The sequence below is a fragment of the Diaphorina citri genome, unplaced genomic scaffold, assembly GCF_000475195.1.
Source record: "Diaphorina citri unplaced genomic scaffold, Diaci psyllid genome assembly version 1.1 scaffold772, whole genome shotgun sequence".
NCBI classification, from domain to species: Eukaryota; Metazoa; Arthropoda; class Insecta; order Hemiptera; family Psyllidae; genus Diaphorina; species Diaphorina citri.
In genome coordinates, this window is record NW_007378205.1 from 116,585 (window position 1) to 134,653 (window position 18,069).

The 18,069-nt window shown below is 40.8% G+C and overlaps 4 protein-coding genes across 8 annotated transcripts in view; all 4 read left to right on the forward strand.

The window, feature by feature from the left end:
• The window catches only part of LOC103511936 (cathepsin B-like cysteine proteinase 4), a 9,921-nt gene extending 8,275 nt beyond the window's left edge, over positions 1-1,646 (forward strand). Inside the window, exons 7-8 of the mRNA XM_008476687.3 lie at positions 38-199; positions 991-1,646. Of these exons, the coding sequence (XP_008474909.1) occupies positions 38-199; positions 991-1,054 (226 nt within the window). The 3' untranslated portion in view covers positions 1,055-1,646. The remainder of the gene's footprint in view (positions 1-37; positions 200-990) is intronic.
• A 475-nt stretch (positions 1,647-2,121) lies between these two features.
• LOC103511946 (myosin heavy chain IB) lies at positions 2,122-3,629 on the forward strand. Of its 2 annotated transcripts, none has more exons than XM_026825554.1 (3): positions 2,122-2,303; positions 2,807-3,040; positions 3,452-3,629. In XM_026825554.1, exons 2-3 carry the CDS (start codon positions 2,886-2,888, stop codon positions 3,627-3,629), a joined length of 333 nt encoding a protein of 110 aa, XP_026681355.1. In that variant the 5' UTR covers positions 2,122-2,303; positions 2,807-2,885. The 2 variants fall into 2 exon arrangements, with proteins under 2 accessions (XP_026681355.1, XP_008474919.1); XM_008476697.2 differs by having other exon boundaries at positions 2,122-2,299; positions 2,806-3,040.
• A 3,905-nt stretch (positions 3,630-7,534) lies between these two features.
• LOC103511947 lies at positions 7,535-10,144 on the forward strand. Of its 4 annotated transcripts, XM_026825558.1 has the most exons (3): positions 7,535-8,835; positions 8,919-9,127; positions 9,164-10,144. In XM_026825558.1, exons 1-3 carry the CDS (start codon positions 7,571-7,573, stop codon positions 9,844-9,846), a joined length of 2,157 nt encoding a protein of 718 aa, XP_026681359.1. In that variant the 5' UTR covers positions 7,535-7,570; the 3' UTR covers positions 9,847-10,144. The 4 variants fall into 4 exon arrangements, with proteins under 4 accessions (XP_026681359.1, XP_026681357.1, XP_026681358.1 ...); XM_026825556.1 differs by having other exon boundaries at positions 7,535-8,911; positions 9,007-10,144; XM_026825557.1 differs by having other exon boundaries at positions 7,535-8,836; positions 8,932-10,144.
• A 336-nt stretch (positions 10,145-10,480) lies between these two features.
• On the forward strand, positions 10,481-17,556 carry LOC103511948 (proline-rich protein 2-like). The gene is made up of 5 exons (XM_008476699.1): positions 10,481-10,502; positions 11,035-11,220; positions 13,239-13,556; positions 15,955-16,041; positions 17,372-17,556. Exons 1-5 carry the CDS (start codon positions 10,481-10,483, stop codon positions 17,554-17,556), a joined length of 798 nt encoding a protein of 265 aa, XP_008474921.1.
• Positions 17,557-18,069: the final 513 nt, after the last annotated feature.

Consider the following 18,069-nt stretch of genomic DNA (forward strand, 5'->3'; position numbering starts at 1 on the left):
TTTTATTTGCCAATTTTATTTTATTTCTCATTGACAGTTCTGATCTAGAAGAATTTGAGTACGACACAGACACAACCATAGAATCATCTTCAGACGTGCCTACTCAATTTTCTACCCCAATACCTGATGCTCATTCTTCTTCACCTATTCCGACGACTGAATGTACTTCAGACTTTCCAGTAGAATCTTCTTCAGTGAGGTAAGTTAACGTGGTCTGTGTCGTAGCATGTCCATCCCGTAGTATGTCCTGTAGGTACACTGAGAAAAAAACTAGGGTGCCGGCAGTCTAATCGGGTGACTGGGTTCCGGCACTCTAATATTGAACTCTATATCGGGAAGCTCGACACTATAGTATAGCATTCCAACAGCCTAAATCAGGGGAAGTAACCCAATAATAGAGTTCTTCCACCCTAAACTTGTGGCACCCTGTCACCATTTTTTTCCTCAGGGTATGTCCCTTCACATGCTGAGTTTTGAGTCAGCTATGTGTGATACATTCTTACGGTGTATCATGCCCATGATTAATTCACGGGGTTAATTTTCAAAGTTGACTTTTATAGTTCATATACCTACTGGATACCTACTTTACGCAACTTGCAGTCATATCAGAAAAATTAATGTTCTTGATTGCGATGAGCGAGAAAAGACACAATATACCTACTTCCCATTTAGGCCCACTGAGTAACACGAGAACACCAGAAAATCTAACCCGTTGAAATATTTACAATCTAAAGACGAGTGCAATTTTTTTGTCGACTCTGGAAATCGAACCCGGGACCTTCTGCATGGTAAGATTTGCAAGAAAGGGCGTTACCACTGGGCCAACCTGCCCGCCTACCTTGAGATCTCACCAGTTTTTTTTTTTTTTTACAATGCCTACCTCTGCATCTTTGCTGCCAGATATCTTTAGGTAGCTACATGATTGTAAATCCAAATTATTAATTTCTTTTTTTTTTAACACCTAATAAGAAATTCTTCTTATATTTTCAGACCAAACGGGCTTTCTGCCGTTGTGTGCTTGACAATACTGGGCCTTGTCTACTCTATCTGTTGAGATTTATGAACAAAATCATCTTAATCATCCCTACAACATCCAACCTTAATGGTGTGGTGGTTAGCACGGTGGACTCTGAACCTGGAGGTTGGTGGTTCGAGTCCAAGTCATAAAAATTTAGCGTAGCGTACTCATTAAGCGGGAAACGTCATTTTTGACCAGCATTTTATACCTGACACAATTATAATTCCCTTTTCATTCCCCTATTACGAGAGAACATGGACAAATGAAAATTTGAGTGGGCCATAACTCCGGCCTTGGTTGTCGGATCGAGCTCAAGCTTGTACCAAAGTACTACGTTCTTTAAGACCTTCAATACGATTTATCACAAGTAGGGGGTTCCCATTTAAGATTTTAAAGTTGACCCCTCTGGGACCGCCCCTGATAGTGCCGAAAAATTGAGATCCCCTAAAAATAGGTTTCCCTTGAAAATAAAGAAACACGTGTTTTCGGATTTTTGCGAATTCTAAACGGTTTTTGAGTTTTCAGGGGTGGCAACTTTTTAAAACACCCTGTAGATCTACCTATTACGTTAACTTATAACTTTAATATTGCCAATAAAATATTTTCAAACTCTAATTTTATTTTCGTATTTTCCTACTGTTGCTCTTTTATTACCTACGTTTAGGATCTTTTTGTAAAATAGGAATTATTTTTTTTTCAAATTCCCGCCATTGTTTTGCAAGGACAAACTAATGTAGGCGTTGGTCGCTAGAGTGCACTAGCAATCAGATGTGAAATATTTTTATACCTCTTTGGCTGTAAGTGGACTCTACACTTTTTAGAAATTTGGATCTTTATTTTTTGTTGAACTTTTGACTATGAAGGAGAAAACACCCGGTAATAACATCTCAAAATTTGGAATACGGGGATGTAAAATTACGTTCATTAGGTATCATTTTTGTTGCAACGTTTCTTGAAAAAACCTATGGGAAAACCAAAATTTGTTTGAAAAAAAAAACCGTAATTTTTTTGTGGATCACGTGAACGCGGCTTAAATTCATTTCTCTTTGGAATACAAACAAAACGACAACGTGCGCGAAATGAAATTTTTCAGCGGCGTCCATTTTTCTTCCCAGAAAAAAATTCTTGGGAAAAAATTAGAAAAGAGAAGTGATTTAAGTGAAAAGTATCCAATTTCCAATTACATCAATTTAAGAGAAGAAAAAAGTGATCAATCCTTGAAGAATCATACATTTCCTAACAATTTGACTGTGATAACAACTGCAAGCTGTAAAATTCATCGTAAGTATTTCCAAAGTTTTGAGTTTATTAGACAGATCTCAAGCGCGCTAACCGGCCTCCATGGTGACTAAAAGGCAATTTACTCGTGAAAACTTGAACTGATGGCCCTCAGATTAGGTAGCCCAGTACTAGAATGGTTTAATGTTCTAATAAAAGGTCCCCGATACTCCTGGTTTGAAAGAGAGGTATCAGGAATTAAAGGGTTGGGAGCACAAGAGGTGGTTATGCTACTTTGCTTCTTTAAAGATCATAGGATTCAATTAGTTTAGGGTTGTAACCTGTATTGGTTTCAAAGACTCATGTTTCTTAAAAGATTTCTTCAAATTGATCCCAAGGGCAATGTAAATTTAGACCCTTGACAAATGGAGTGTGCCTGAAGAAATGTGATGATTATAATGAGGAAAGAAGTAACAAAGTTTTCATTAAGTAATTATTTTAATTTTTATTTATTATTACTTAGTATTATTATTATTATTATTATTATTATTATTATTATTTTGTTTCAGTTTCAAATCACTATTCAATACTCACTGACTAGTCTCCCAAACCATCACATCCCTTATTGCCGTCTCTTAATCCTCACACAATGCCAGAAAACAGAGGTGGTGGTTTCAGAGGTCGGGGTGGTCCTAGAGGAGGAGGACCCCCAAGAGGCAGAGGTGGGCCGCCTATGATGGGAGGACCACCGGGACGAGGAGGTCTACCTATGAGAGGGCGAGGAGGTTTCGGAGACAGGGGACGGTAAGTTACCAAACAAAACAATGTACATTCAGTATAGAGTTACAGTTAAAACAAGAAAGAGCTCTCACAAAATGAGCAGTGACCAGTGTTATTACAGGGTTATATTCCTAAAGTAGCTCTCAAATGAAGTATTATTACCTATAGGGTTAGGTTAAAAAAAGCTTAATTCTTGTGCTTCTGAATAATTTCTCGAATTAAAAGTGGACAAAAAAGGAATGAATTGAAGTTCCACAAGATTTAATAATACATAGGTAGGTATCTAAATATTTAAAGATACAGATGGAAATACATTGATTGTATGTATATCTCAAAATTACCTGAAAACTTATCATTTTGGACTCTCCAAGAAGGTAAACATGAAATTAAATTTAATTTAGGGTTTAAAATGTTACTTTGTCATTTTATTTGCAGGGGTGGTCACATGAGAGGTGGTCCAATGGCTGGAGGTCCCCCACCACATCTCGGTGGACCCCCACCCCCAGGGTTCTTGGGCCCCCCTGGGCTCGGGCCTCCACCACGAGGCATGATGGGACCTGGAGGCCCAAGAGGGCCCCCACCACACATGGGAGGACCACTTGGACCCAGGTGAGATTATAAGATGAGAATTTCACCAGTTTTTATTATTATTAAGTATTAGTTTTATTTTTTAGTGATGAAACATGAAAAATCCATGGCAAAGTAGGTAGTAGTTATTTTTTTGGCTCTGTGCTTTTAGTTTAGGTGCAGTCAGTTTAATTATTATTGAGAACAATTGAGAAGCTATATAAATCGAGTGATGATCAGTGGTGATATTACCAGTGTTAAAAGATTGAAGATGATAGAGAATTAATAGTAAAGATAAGCACAAAGTTTTTTTTCCAATTCTATTTTTATTTTGTAGTGATGAAATAGGCAGTTGTAGTGATGAAACATCCATGGCCTAGCAGGTAATAGGTAATTTTTTCTTTCCCTGTGCTTTTAGTTTATTTAGTTCAGTTTAGTGACTAGTGAGGACAGTTGAGTAGCTACTTTAATCAAGTAGTGATCAGTGGTGTTATTACCAGTGTTCAGAAATTGGAGAATTAGCAAAGGAGGCAGTAATGCTGTGATAAGCACAACAGTTGTGAAAAAGCTCTGCTTTGGCACAAATTATTCATTCATTTACCACAAATCATTATTATGTTTTGATCTGATTCATGTTAAGTTGTATTAAAAAAAAAAAAAAAAAAAAAAAATTGAAAAAAAGAGAGAAAAAGCAGGGGCCGCCCCCCCGGGAATTTTTCACCCCGTAGGGGTTAGAAAAAATAAGTTTTTATAATATAAAAGTATCAATTTTTATCATAAAATCAAGTTCAATCCTAAATCAAGATGAGTATGGGTGCCCACAGAACGAGGAATTCAAGATGAAGCATATTCAAGTGGAACATCCAGAAACAATTCAGGCAAAAATCCAGAAAGAAGTGCATGCAAAACAAGGTTGAATTTTCCAGAAAGATTTTCAAGCTGACCATTGAATTTGCCTCAAAAACAAAATATTTTGTTCTGGGTGGTCTCATAAAGAATGTGTTTTTTTTTTTTTTTTTTTTTTTTCATCTTTTAGAGGTTTGATTGAGGGTACTGTAACTGCTGAGGTCTTATTGTCCCAAACGCAGAGAGAGGAGGAAGATATCAAGTCAGTCATTCTAACAACAAACCTTGTGAGTTTAGGATAATACCTGCCCCGAATTGGAATCAAAACCAGTAGTTAGTGTTTGAAAGGTTAATGTGCTACCCTCCAAGCTAACTGGGCTGGCAAGATCACCGATGCTGAAGTACAAAACCTAGGTACGTTGATAAATGGGTCATGAAAACTAATTTGAATAAGTGCAATAAAGTTTTAAAAAAGCCAGATTACCGTGAAGTTTTTAGTGAAAAATGCTCTTACGGTTTCTTTTTTTACTTGAGAGTGAAGAAGTACATTAGAGGGGAAGAGAGAAAAGACAGGAAACAGAAATAATAGACGGAAAGAGAAGAGAGGGAGCAAACTAGTGAACAAGAGGAGAAAAAGAAGAGGAGACAGATTGCTGAGATAGCCTAGGTTTAATGTTCCACTATGAGTTTTATTTTATTATTATTATTTTTTTTTTTTTCACCAACTGATAAGAATGTTTGATATGTCTACTACAAATTTTTTCATGAAACAATTTATTTTTTATATTTACTTTTAGTTGTTTTATGTACTTAATCCTGCCATTCAGAGCTCTAGGCTCTACTAATGTGCTTGAGAAATCGGTGATGTGCTTTTACTTACTTTGAAATAAGTTCATTAAAGTGATAATTTTTAATTACTACTGCTATTTTATTATTATTACTATTTTTTTTTCAATGGAAAACCTAATTTGGGGTAAATTTATGGGTTTAGGGACAGAGGGGGGAACTAGGGTCAAAAATGCTCACAAGTGACTCACTTTGCTTATGCATTTTTCCCTTTGTTTTTGTTCTTTTGTTTTATGTTTTCCCCCCCGGGTAACTTTGGACACTGTGTGTGCTGTGCGGACTATGCCCTGTTTCATCTGATGGCTACCGACCTTGTGCTGTGGGGTCAATTGGACCGTGGACTATCACTCTACGTATATCTCTTCTTGCTGTCTATTGCCCCCCTCTTTTTTTTTTTACAAACCCTCATCTCCCCATCTGTTCTATTTTCTTGTTTATTTTCCCTCCTTTTCTTTGCTACTCTATTTTTCTCCTTATTTCTTCCCATCTCTTTTCTCCCTTATTCTCTGTACTCCATTCCATTTTTCCTTCTTCCTTGTCTCCATCTCACATTCCATTGTTATTCTTCCTTTTCTGTCTCTTTCCTTCTTTCCCCCCCCCCTCTTCTCTCCCACACTAAATTCCATCTTTATCAAACTCCATTCCCTCCTTCACCTCCCACCTCCTATGATCATGTCCACACACCAGGCCTGTTCCCCTTCCCTCCGCGCATGCCACCGCGTGGGTTCTGGCCGCCCATGATCCCGCCAGGGGCGCACCTCCCACCCAGCTTCCTCGCTCGGAAACAGGCCGCCATTGCCCGGGGTCAAGCCCTCCAAGAGGCAAAGAAAAAGAAAGCTGCCAAGAAAGCCAAAACGGAAGCGAAAAAGAAAGCCACCCCACCCACTGAGCCATCGAAGAAGAAGGACAAACTTCTGCAGGGCTGGATGACCTCGGAGCTGCTCGAGCTGATCAGGGAACGTGACAAGCGCCACTCGCGTCTCAAGAAGCAAGCCAACCCTGATGCGGAGAAGATCAAAGAGTTCAAGGTGTTCCGCAATGAGGTGACGACGAAAATCCGTTCGGCCAAGATAGCGGCCGGTGTGTTGGTGAGGAAAACCAAACCGAGGCCGCCGAAAGAAGAAGGAGAAGAAGCTGCCGCTGCGGGAGAAGGAGAAGTGACAAATGAAGGAGACGATGCTCCAGGAGAAGAAGGAAATGTAAAAGAAGAAGCAATGGAATTGGAGGAACCCAATGAAGGACTGAAAGAAGGATTGAGTGGGGATGTTGTGGGGAGCAGTGCTGTAGGACTTGGGAGTGAAGGAAGGGCAGAGAAGGTTGAGAGTGAAATGAGTGTGATACAGGAGGTGATTAGTGAGGAGGTTGCTCTGAATGGAAGTGATGTGAATGGGGTATAAGAGTAGAGTAAATAATGTGTTTTATTTCCTGTTTTAATTATTTCCCTGATCTTATGTAATCCTGAGAGCTCATTGCAACGGTCTCGATCGTTACATTTAGACTTACTTTTATGAGTTACACTCGTTGCTATGTGTTGACAGCCCAGAAAAGCAGGTAAATTGTTGACTTTTTAGACTTAGCCAACAGTATAAACAAGTCATATGAAATTAATAAAGAATTCCAATTATTATTCACCTGATTTACCATGTCAAAAAGTCAAATAAATTTCATTAGAATAATGGATTTACGTATCTTGTCCCCCATGTTGTTATATCCCTTTTATAAAATATTCTCTCATGTACATACATTTACTCAATAAAAAACGCTATTTATAACATTTTCAATCTGAAACTCGAAATTTTTAAGTCTTCTTTTTTTCCGTGTCAATTCGCTGACATTTTTCTTTCTGTTCTCTTTCCCCCTCCCCTCTGCGTCCATTCTCGCTCCCTCCCCTCCCGCTGAATAGATGAGGAAACCGATGATGGCCGAATAGGTGATGGTGCTTCGGATGAGTCCGGCTCCGATTCAGAAGCATGTGGTATTCTGGTGCGGGATTTGGACACGGGCGAGGAAAGCCATCTGGAAAGCTCTCGGGCCAGTGATGCAACAGTTAGCTCATCGTCAGCGAAGAGTAGGGATGTCAAGTCTTCGACGGCAGATCATGCCGGTGAAAATGATTACCGCCCTTCGGAAAAAAGTAGCCCTGGCAGCCATACCTTGAAGTCAACTCGACCCTCAGAAACTAGAAGTAGCCCTGGTAGACACAGCGGAGCAAGTTCAACGGACACAAATACTCAGGAAGCTAGTTGTTTGACAGCCAGAAATAGCCCTGGTAGACATACCAAAGCAAGTGGTTCAATGGATACAGATATTCAGGAAATTTCTTCGACAAGCAAACAGAAAGATTCTGCTTCCACACGTACGAAGACCTCGGAAGCCAGTTCCTCAACATCCTCAAGTAATGCAGCTGCCACCTCTTCAACAGCCTCAGAAGCTTCTACTTCAACAACGAAAGTGTCAGAGGCGAGACCTTCACCTATTGCAGAAGTAACATCGAGAGGAGGTTCTGATGCGATTTCTTCCACAAGAAACTGTCCAGACACCGATTTTATTGAGACTGACGAAGAATATCCTTCAGATTTTGATGACGAACCTGGCAATCTCCATGATGATCGTTTCGATCCGCGAAATTTCAATTCCCGTGAAGCCTACGACCACGCTCGGAGAAATATGGATTCTGCGTACACGTTTGATCGAGTTTGTCACGAGACGGATTTCGACCGTGATGAGTATTATGGACACACTTTGGGTCCTTCTGAAGATGTGGAAATGAGAGAGGTTGATCACGCTACCCAAGAGGGGACCTCCACGGTCGAGGGTGCTGGTGGGGGTTTGTCAGAGGAGGCTCTCAGGGAGCTGATATGGGACCTTGAGAACGAGGAGTATCGGTATGAGCTCGCCATGCGCTCCGCGGTTCCCAGCGGACAGCAACCGTTATTCAGCGCACGCGCAGAGTTGGAAGCCGCCAAAGAAGCGCTTACTTCTCTACTGCGCGAGCGGGAAAACCCGGCGGCCCGCCGACTGGAGGAGTGTGTGGAGTTTGGCGAGGGTGACGAACTGCCACCGCCTCCCGGGTGGGACTATGAAGACTACATCGAGGCGGCGTGTGACCCGTACGAGTTACAGCATGTCCTGGCGTCCAGTGCGTGGGCGCCGAACACGGACTTCACCAATTGGCAAGCGCCGCCGTCACCCCCTCGCCCGTCCGCGAGGAATCAAAAGAGATCGCAAGCCGCCAAACCTCCCGACGAATCGGCGTCGAAAAAGCCCAAACCGGTTTGGTTCACGGCCGAGACGCAAGACTTGCGCAGGAAGCGCAACAAAGCGTTGGTCAAATCGCGCAAAGAGCGCGACCCCGTCAAGCGGTTCGCGCTACTCGAGGAGTTCCGACGTTATCGGCGCTTGCTCCGAATGAAGATTTTCGCCAACAAGCGGGAGGTGTATGGGGATAAGCTGCTCGCGCCGCAGTTTAGGGATAACGCGGACAAAATAGCGGAGAGGTTGAACCTGTTAGAAGGGAAAGATGGAGAGGGTGATGAAATGGAAGACGAGAATGAAGAAGAGGCGGAGAAGATGGAAGAAGTGAGAGAGACTTCGGAAATTACGGCCGTTCAAGAGGCTTCAGTAGTTCACACGGAGGTGAAACAGCAGATGAAGAGGCGGAGAAGATGGAAGAAGTGAGAGAGACTTCGGAAATTACGGCCGTTCAAGAGGCTTCAGTAGTTCACACGGAGGTGAAACAAAATGAAGATGTAGATGGGAAAATGAAGGACAAGGAAAGTGAAGCGTTGGAAGGCAAGGACACCTCAACAGGTGGGCCTGAAGCTGTTAGTAGTACGGAGGGACAGAGTTCGAGTTGTACTGATGAAAGGGTAGAGTTAACACCCAAAGGGCCGGCTGGTCAAACGGACAGACAAGACACTCAATATCGACCATTGGAAGAAATCGCGAAACCCAGTACCTCAAAACCGGTAGAAAGCGTGAAAACGTCGACGGTGAAAGCCGCAAAGTTGGTAGATAACGTGAAAGTAGTGCCGGTAGAAACCGCCAAAATGTCGGCAAAACCGGTAGAAAGTGTGAAAACGGCGCCGGAAGCCACGAAAGAAAAGGTAACTTTGGTGAGGTCCAAGATGAACTTTGTGCGAGGGAGCGAAGAGAGTTTGAAAACGGTGAAGGTGAAAAGGGGGGAAGCGTCGATCACTGGTGATAATGTGGTAAGTGCTTCTTCTAGCGATGGGGTAGGGAGTGCATCTCTTAGAGATGGAGTAGAAAGTAATACGTCTTCTAGTGATAATATTGTGGGAAGTGCAAATTCTAGTAAGGTTGTGGGAAGTACAGCGTCTAGTGATGGGATAGGGAGTTCGTCCTCTAGTAATGTTGTGAGAAGTGCACCTTCTAGATATGTTTTAGGGAGTGCATCGTCTAGTGACGTTGTTGGAAGTAGTGCGTCCTCTAGGGATGTTTTAGGGAGTGCGCCTTCTAGTAATGTTATGGAAAGTAGCTCTAGTCAGTCGAATTCGGGGAGAGATAGTTTGGGAATGAGTGGAGCGAAAAAATCACGCTGGAGTCGGTAGGAGTAATGAGTCAAGAGATGTGTAGTGAGTGAGTTATGAAAAAGAACTACTCAGTCAGATCCTTACTTCTTTGTCATTGAAAGCAATGATACTTGTAGTCCAGACTTGGGATGTTTGAAGAGTGACTGAGTTGTAAAAAAGAACTAGATTTTTATCTGTTCAGGAACTACTCAGGCAATGAGTCAGATCCTAACTCCATTTACATACCTTTAGCTCTGTAACCAGTTGAAGGACAATGTATCATGTTCATATTGTACAAAATAGAAGCCATTTGAAACCACCATTTTGTTATAAACAATTTCGCGGTTTCTTTATTTGAATCTATATAGGGAATTATTTTGTTAAATTTTTATCGGTGATAACTTCAGATAACATGATCACATAACAGACAATAAACACATTTGTCCAGAAAAAAAGAACATCAAATAGTTATTACTGTTATGGGGATAAGAATAAAGAAAGAAGGCTGTTTCAATCTCGAGTGCTGGGTTCGAACCCCACTCAGCGGCAGTTCGGTTACCATCTCTAAGGTGGACCCACGAGAGGGGGAAGTGGTGTACTATTAGGAGGATTTTGAGACCAATTTGGGAAGGGAGGTTTTTCTGGAAAATTCAACTTGTCAACAGGCGTGAATATGTGGAGATATGTGAAACATGGTAAGTTGGTAAGCAAAAGTTAAGCTTTGGGATTTTAACTGTACTTTTTAGATTGTGGTTATGTACCGGGTTGAGATAGACAAGGTTGGTAAACTTGCCTTGTTTCTAAGTTACCGCTCCCATGCCAAACTGTAGAAACAATATCCTGTCTCAACTAGTCGATAGTTTAAGACCGGTTTTAGCGTCACCTGTGTTAAGCTACGCCGAAAAAGGCCAATCCTACAGGACTAAACGGTCAGAGATTTTGTAAAAGTTGTGGTGGAACACTCAAAATAAAAAAGTATCACTCAATAGGACAAGTGATGTTCAGATCAGATTTTCAGAAAGACACATCACGTCTTTCACTCCAGACTCCACCTTTCCCCAATTTTATTTGGAGTCTATTTGAAGGGCTAAGAGTCTATTTGAATGGCTAAGAGTCTATTTGACTTGAGTCTATTTGAATGGCTAAGAGACAGAGCGGACCAAGTCCATAAAACGCTTTTCGAGATAAATGGGGTCAAAATTTTCATTCCCCCCCCCCCTGTTTCAGGTCGCGGTGGAAGAGGAGGAGAGAGAGGAGGTGGCGGTGACAGGGGCGGTAGAATGGGCGGCCCACCTCACCAGGGACCAGGCGGCCCACCAAATCAGAAGGGTCCGGGCGGCCCACCAATGCAGAAAGGTCCGGGAGGGCCACCAATTCAAAAGGGCCCTGGCGGCCCGCCAAATGGACCACCCGGTAAGTTTGCCTTTTCGTCTTTCACTCCAGACTCCACTCTTTCCCAATTTTCTTTGGAGTCTTCTTCCAACCTGATACCTATTTATCGAGAGAACGATAGTGAGGTTTACATTTTAACTCGGAAGTTTTGCATTTTGTTTGGATGGATTGGCACAAGAGTTTAAGACATCAATGCACGGCACGTCTATCCTTGAAATTTAAGGTCCAAAAATTGAGTGGGGCCCAAAAGATGTAAAGAGGCTTTCAGCCTAACCGCAAATAATTCATGGTGTTTCACCGCCGTTTTTATTTCGTAGCAATAAAACAACTGCTTTTATTTTTTTTTTTAAACCCTATTTTCTCATTTTCGGCGTCAGGATCGGGCTCCAGCTGTAAAGAATACCAAACCAAAACCATGTCAGTCGCATCTAGTCAGTCCATTAAATCCTCGGAACCCAGGCTGCGACAAACCACTAGGGCATTCCCTCGCCCGAGACCTGTGGGAAAGCAAAGGCTTCCGGGTCAAAGATGGGCCCCGGTGAAGTTAGCCCCAAGAGAGAATGAGTTGGAAGTGAGAATGGGAACTTTGAATGTAGGATCAGTGACAGGGAAGGAGAGAAATAGTGAACCTTATGTCCAGGAGATGGATTCAAATACTGTGTGTACAGGAGATTGGGTTGACGGGGAATGATTGTAAGGATATTGGTGATGGGTGTGTGTTGGTATACAGTGGGGGGAGGAACGGTGTGGGTATTGTACTGAATAGTGAGATGAAGAGTAAGCTAACGCATGTGATTAGAGTGAGTGATAGAGTGATGAGTGTAAAGTTGCAGCTAGATGACATGAAGGTGAATGTTGTGTGTGCATATGCTCCGCAGAATGAAGAGAAAGAGGCATTTTGGAGACAGGTAAAGAGACTCGTGAAAGGTATACCTTGGTACGAGAGAATATTCTTTGGCGGGGATTTGAATGGAGAAGTTGGCTGTGGAAATAGTGAGGCAACAGAGAGAATTCGTGGGATTTGGGGTTTTGGGACAGAGAATAATGAGGGAAAGAAAGTGATGGACTTTGCCTTGGCAACAGACCTGGCCATCGTCAACACCTACTTCACGAAAGACGAGAACAAGCTGATTACTTACAAAAGTGAGAATAGATCAAGGCAAAGTGATTTTATCCTTTGCAGAAGGCAACATCTGAGGGAGATGAGGAATGCAAAAGTAATACCAGGCGAATCCCTGGATGGCCAACACAAAATCCTGCTTGTAGATTCCAACTTTTAAAATCCGGATGAAAAAAGGCAAAAACAACGGAGCCAAAAATCAAGTGGTGGAATCTAAAAGACCCTTTTATGAAACTAGAATTTAAAGTCCCATAATGAGGGATAAAACTTTTTAGTTTTTTCCTTGATTAATTTTATTATTCTTACTATTTTACATATCAAATTTTATACCACTGTTTCATTATACATTTATAAAAAATAAAAAAAGCACTTATTACAATAAAAAAAGAGCGTGTTTCATAAATTGAGTGTTGAGAGTGAGAGTGAAAACCTTTGAGGAAAAGTGCGAGAATTATGAGAGAAGTTGAAGAAATCATCTTGGGGAAAACATCTGGAAAAGGAGCCCCACAAGACAAAGAAACTTGGTGGTGAAACGAGGAAGTGAAAGAAGCCATTAAAAAGAAGAAAAACATGACAAAGAAATGGGATAACACTGGAAGAGATCTTGACCGACTATAATGTATGGAACGAAAATATGGAAAATGAAGAAGGTACATGAGAAGAGATTGGAAGTCGCAGAAATGAGAATGTTGAGGTGGAGTTACGAGATAACGAAAGTGTCGAGGAAGATCCAAGAGAGCTACATAGGAAAAAGAGTTAAAAGAAGAAATTAAGGTAAGGAGAGGAAATGGCGAGGGAGACCAAAGAAAAGGACATGAGGCACACAATAGGGCTTCCTGGAAGAGACTGACAACAAACGCCGACCTGTAAATAGGAAATTGGCAGAAAGAAAAAAACGAGAAGTTTGTCTCATTTTCAGAGCGCGGAGGCCCAGGTCCCAAAGGGCCCGGCGGTCCCCCGGGCGGCCCCCAGGGTAACGGCGCCCCTCCAGCAGGCGGGCCCCCTCCCGCTTCTCAACCAGCGCCCAACGCTGCCCCCGTTGGGGCCCCAGTTCCTCCGTTGAAGCGTGGCCCCCCGCCCGCCCAATATCAACCCAAAAGGCCGCGCTACGAGAGGCCCAATAATACACCGTATCAGAGGCCGAATAACCCGCGCGCCCCGGCCCCCGTGCACCATGCGGCCCCGCAGGCCCCCTACCATCAGCCGGGCCCCAGTACTGATCACTACCAATCAGCAGGCATGTCTCAACAGATGAGCATTCTTAAATAAATTTATGGCCAGGGCAAATTTAGTTCAATATTTTTGTACTGTCAGCTGTTTTCGATTCGAAAAGTTTGAATAAATACCTAGGTAAATAATAATAATGATGAAAATCTACGAATAAAGGATGTGTGAAAGAAATATTTTTTACATGAGTTTTTTTTTGGTAATATGTAAAAGTACGTAGAAGTAATACGCAGATTCGTTGAAATTTAACCCATCCTTTAGGACCGTTTGCCCCTACACCTAAACCTCAGATTGGGGTTTTTGTGTTTGGAAGTAATACGTAGCGCTTACGTCAAATAAATTGTAGGGAAGCAGGAGGTTGGTTGTATATTTCGAAATTTTTCTTGTACCTAATTTCCAAATAAAATTCATTTTCGCCAGATAAAAATGCCAACTATTTCTAAACGATTAGGTGCTTTTGATTTGACGTATGTATCAGTAAAGACTTATGCATAACTTGATTTTAATTTGTATTCGACCACTGAAGAATCTGCTCATATCATTTATTGATAACATTAAGTAAGGTATGTCTCTTAGTAATGGTCTAATGGTGATAGAAATTAAGTATAGGCATGAAAATAACCTGTGATAGAAACCAAATGACTCACAATGATGGTCTTTTAAATTTCGTGACCAAACTAAAATAAATTATATTAAATTGAATTTTATTCTAAAAGACTTTTTAAAACCCATGAAATTTACATTTAACTTTAATAAAACCTATGAAACACTTAAATTAATAATGAGAAAACAAACAAATAAAATTAGATTAAATTCACATAAACAACAACATGAAGTGAAACCTTTCAAATCTCAATAGATCTAAAAAAAAGGCATTTATTTTGTTTTGAATTTCTCAGAATATCATAGATTATATAAATTGATTTTTCACAGTCAATAAAATTTACTGTCAATGAGGAAACACCCTTGGGCGGAAACATATTTCATGATCTGTCCAGGTAGATTTTTCAACAAGTTAATTTTCAATAGTAGCACATTCCCAGTTTATAATGGCCCTCAGCATATTAACAATAGCTAGGTAAAGTGGGAATATATAGCTACTTTGAACCACACATAACTAGGGAGTTCTAAAAGAAACCTTCAACAGTATTTCCTTGTGATTGAACATTTTTTTCCCTAAATAAAAATGGAATTTTCCATGTTATACCTAAATTTCTTTTTCTTGTCTTTAAATCGTCTATTAAGTATTAAGTCACAATACATAATCCTAATTACTTTCTGTTTTTGAGTCCAACTAGTGAAAAAAGCGAACTAGAAAATGAATCACCTTACATAGTATCATTGGTCCTAGTTGTTGAATAACATTAAAAAAAAAAAAAAAAAAAAAAAAAAAAAAAAAAAAAAAAAATTTTGTTCCTATTTTTTTAAAAAAATTAAAAAAAAAAAAAAAAAAAAAATCGAAAAAATCGAAAAAAGATCTCCATAAATAATGTAGGTTACCATAATTGTGTAAAATGTCGGCAAATAAGGGGAATTATTAAAATGAACTATTAACTGAATGTTACAGAAATCAGCTAGTTGAGAAGAAAATTATTTTAAATTCATACCAACATACAACATCAATATTAATAAAATTGAGTAAATGGCATTAATAAATAATATTGCACTATTTGCGGGTTGGCAGTACTGCTCTTATTAAGTGACGACCGTTGTTTTTTTGCTCTTCAAAATTAAATCTTTTTTTATTGGTTTTAAGTACTTTTTCAATAATATTTATATCAGCCACCTGGGTAAGTAATGAGTTAATCTGACAGGATGAGCTAGGGATTATTATTATTATTATTATTATTATTTTTTTTTTTCAAAATAATACATACAAACTACATGACATACATACTACATACATACTTCTCCCCCAAGTTACTATTGTAATTTCCAAGTTTGACACAGGGAACTGTAACTGCTAAGGTCTTATCGTCTCGAACCCGAAGAGAGAAGCAAGACAGGATAGGAGAAATAGGAGAAAGCCAGCCGTTCCGAGAACGAACATTATCTGTTCAGTATAAAATCCGCCCCGGGCGGTAATCGAACCCGCGAGCGCTTACAAGGCAGACATACTACCCTCCAAGCTGACTAGGCTTGCTCAACTTCAATGATTCATTATGTTTTTGGTTTATTTTAGCTAAATTGTTTAAAATTTTTATTTAATAAATAGGTAAATAAAAAATTTACACAATTTAGCTACATAGGCCATTTGTGGCAAATAAACAAGGTGGCCTACAGCTCTTTGAGGAAGTTGTTTCCCTTTAAGAATTGCATCAGGACAGCAAATGAAATCAGGGTCGTTTTTGGTTTGAATATTGGAATCGAGTAAGATAGGCAATGTGATGTTTGGTTTTGTTTTCCAGTCAATACGGTGCACATCACACGAGTCAGTATCATCAACCTCAGGCCCCCGTACAAGATCACTATGCTCCCCCCAGTTCCGGATATGGGTGAGTAAATGCCTCTCCTTTCTCTCCATGATTGCCTTATGGCCGGGTTTCACAAAATGAGTTTAACCTTTTGCACTCCAAGGTATGGCTACCATACCAACAAGAAAACCCCTGATCAGATCCACCAAATAAAGTAAAGCCTCCGATATGGTCCATGGCATATAGTGCCGATGCCATCTTCAAAATCTCACATGTGGTCCATGACATGGTAGGCATGCCACTATGTTTCCCTCCGATTTTTTTTTTTTTTTTAATTTCAAATTCAACCAATCAAAGAATGACTTAGGACACTCAGGTATATCAGTGGATGTAATACTTTTTGCCCCTCCGGCACAAATCATCTTTTTGCCCCTCCGCTCCGGTGAATTCTATAGTCAGAGAGTGGCAAGTTCGAATGATGAACGTCTAATCTTCTCAATGATTGTTTTATCTTCTCCTTCATTCTCTGGATGAGAGGGATAGGTAAGAACATACGGGTGATATCAAATCATATCGATACTTCTGATGAAAACTGCCACTACATACATAATTATTGAAAAAGAACTTACCTATACATATTGGAATTTCCCTTCATTAGAATCTTTTCATGCCCGGACCAACACTATGAGCCAACACGAGTTAAACCAAACAGTCAAGTTTAACATCCAGGTCCACAAAGTTAGTTTAAACTCCGTTTAAGTTTAACTCTCGGATTAAGCAGTCTGATTGTTTGATTTAAAAAAAAAAAAAAATTGAATAATAATACATAATAATCTAATCAGATTGCTTAATCCGAGACTTAAATTTAAACCGAGTTTAAACTCGCTTTGTTACCCCCCGGCCCTGAACTAACAAACAGTTAAGTTTAAGTACTCTCATAACTTAATCTTCATGAGTCTAATATTCTAACAAGAGCCATTTTTATTATGGTTTTCGTCGTTAAAATGGATGATTTCACCATCCAATACCCAAGTCTAGAATTCTTTGAGTTGAAAATACGTCAATAACATTAGGAAAAAAATCCACAACCAAATAGAATAGAATGCCCACTCACTGGTCTGTCCTGATCTTGAGACACCCTGTACACAACAAGACCTAATAGCAGCCAATGAAACCGCAATCAAGACTGCAACACACTGGCACAATATTTGACGTTGACATTGGTTTTTCCGGACACGAAAGTAAAGTAAGTAAGTAAGTAGTGCAAGAATGAGACTGAAAAGTCCCTTTACTCCCACAGTCCCACAAATTTTGTAATTTGTAATTTATTTGCATCAATAAATAATAATAACAGTGGAAATAGGTGAGTAAGTAGAGATCTAACCGTTTCCTATCCCCACCTCAATTCCAGCGCCCAACCGGGAAGCTACGCGGCCTCCTACGGGGCCGGAGCGGCCTCAGGCGGCTCCTACGCTCAACACCAGCCGGCCCCCGCGGCCCAACCTGCAGCCGATCCCTACGCTAGCTCCTACTCACAGGGCTCCTATGGGGCCGCGTCGGGCTATGGGGCCTCACAAGGGTATGCGGCCCCGGTAGACCCTTATGCTCAGCCCGCCCCTGCTCCTGCCCCCGCCGCTGATCCTTATGCTCAGTCCGCGTATGGTGAGTTTTTTTCCCCTTTTAATGGTTTTAATACATTCATTTAAGTATTTCATTCTGGCTGGGGTCTGTAAACAGGGAGTATACCAGCCTGAATTTCCCTTGCTAAAGCAATAGCAAAGGTTGAGTGCGAAGGGCATCCATTAAAAAAAAAGTCCAAAGCAATCTCCCTAGTGAGGGCTGATTGAGAGGCTGACGAAAAACGCCGACCCCGTCTATACACTGAAAAAGGCGAAGAAAAACAAAGTATGTGAATAAATGCTGGGTCCAAACCTTCATAATTTAAGATATACCTGTCATACGAAGCAATTTACCCGTCAACCCGTCATACAAAGCACAACAATTGGATTGTTTCTGGATTTTCAGATCCATATTCTCAGGGTTACTCACAGCCAAGTCAAGGTGGCTATGCACAGAGCTATGAGGGTTACGATCAGTCCTATGCCGCCC

Excerpts from the sequence above, each read along its gene's own strand:
- LOC103511946 (XM_026825554.1), top strand. The coding sequence starts at position 2,886 with ATGCCAGAAAACAGAGGTGGTGGTTTCAGAGGTCGGGGTGGTCCTAGA. Across the intron at positions 3,041-3,451 it reads GGTTTCGGAGACAGGGGACG|GGGTGGTCACATGAGAGGTG; the intron begins GTAAGTTACCAA and ends TTTTATTTGCAG.
- LOC103511947 (XM_026825555.1), top strand. The coding sequence starts at position 7,571 with ATGGATACAGATATTCAGGAAATTTCTTCGACAAGCAAACAGAAAGAT. Across the intron at positions 8,836-8,918 it reads GAAGACGAGAATGAAGAAGA|AGCAGATGAAGAGGCGGAGA; the intron begins GGCGGAGAAGAT and ends CGGAGGTGAAAC.
- LOC103511948 (XM_008476699.1), top strand. The coding sequence starts at position 10,481 with ATGTGGAGATATGTGAAACATG. Across the intron at positions 11,221-13,238 it reads CCCGCCAAATGGACCACCCG|AGCGCGGAGGCCCAGGTCCC; the intron begins GTAAGTTTGCCT and ends TCTCATTTTCAG. Across the intron at positions 16,042-17,371 it reads CCCCCCAGTTCCGGATATGG|CGCCCAACCGGGAAGCTACG; the intron begins GTGAGTAAATGC and ends CCTCAATTCCAG.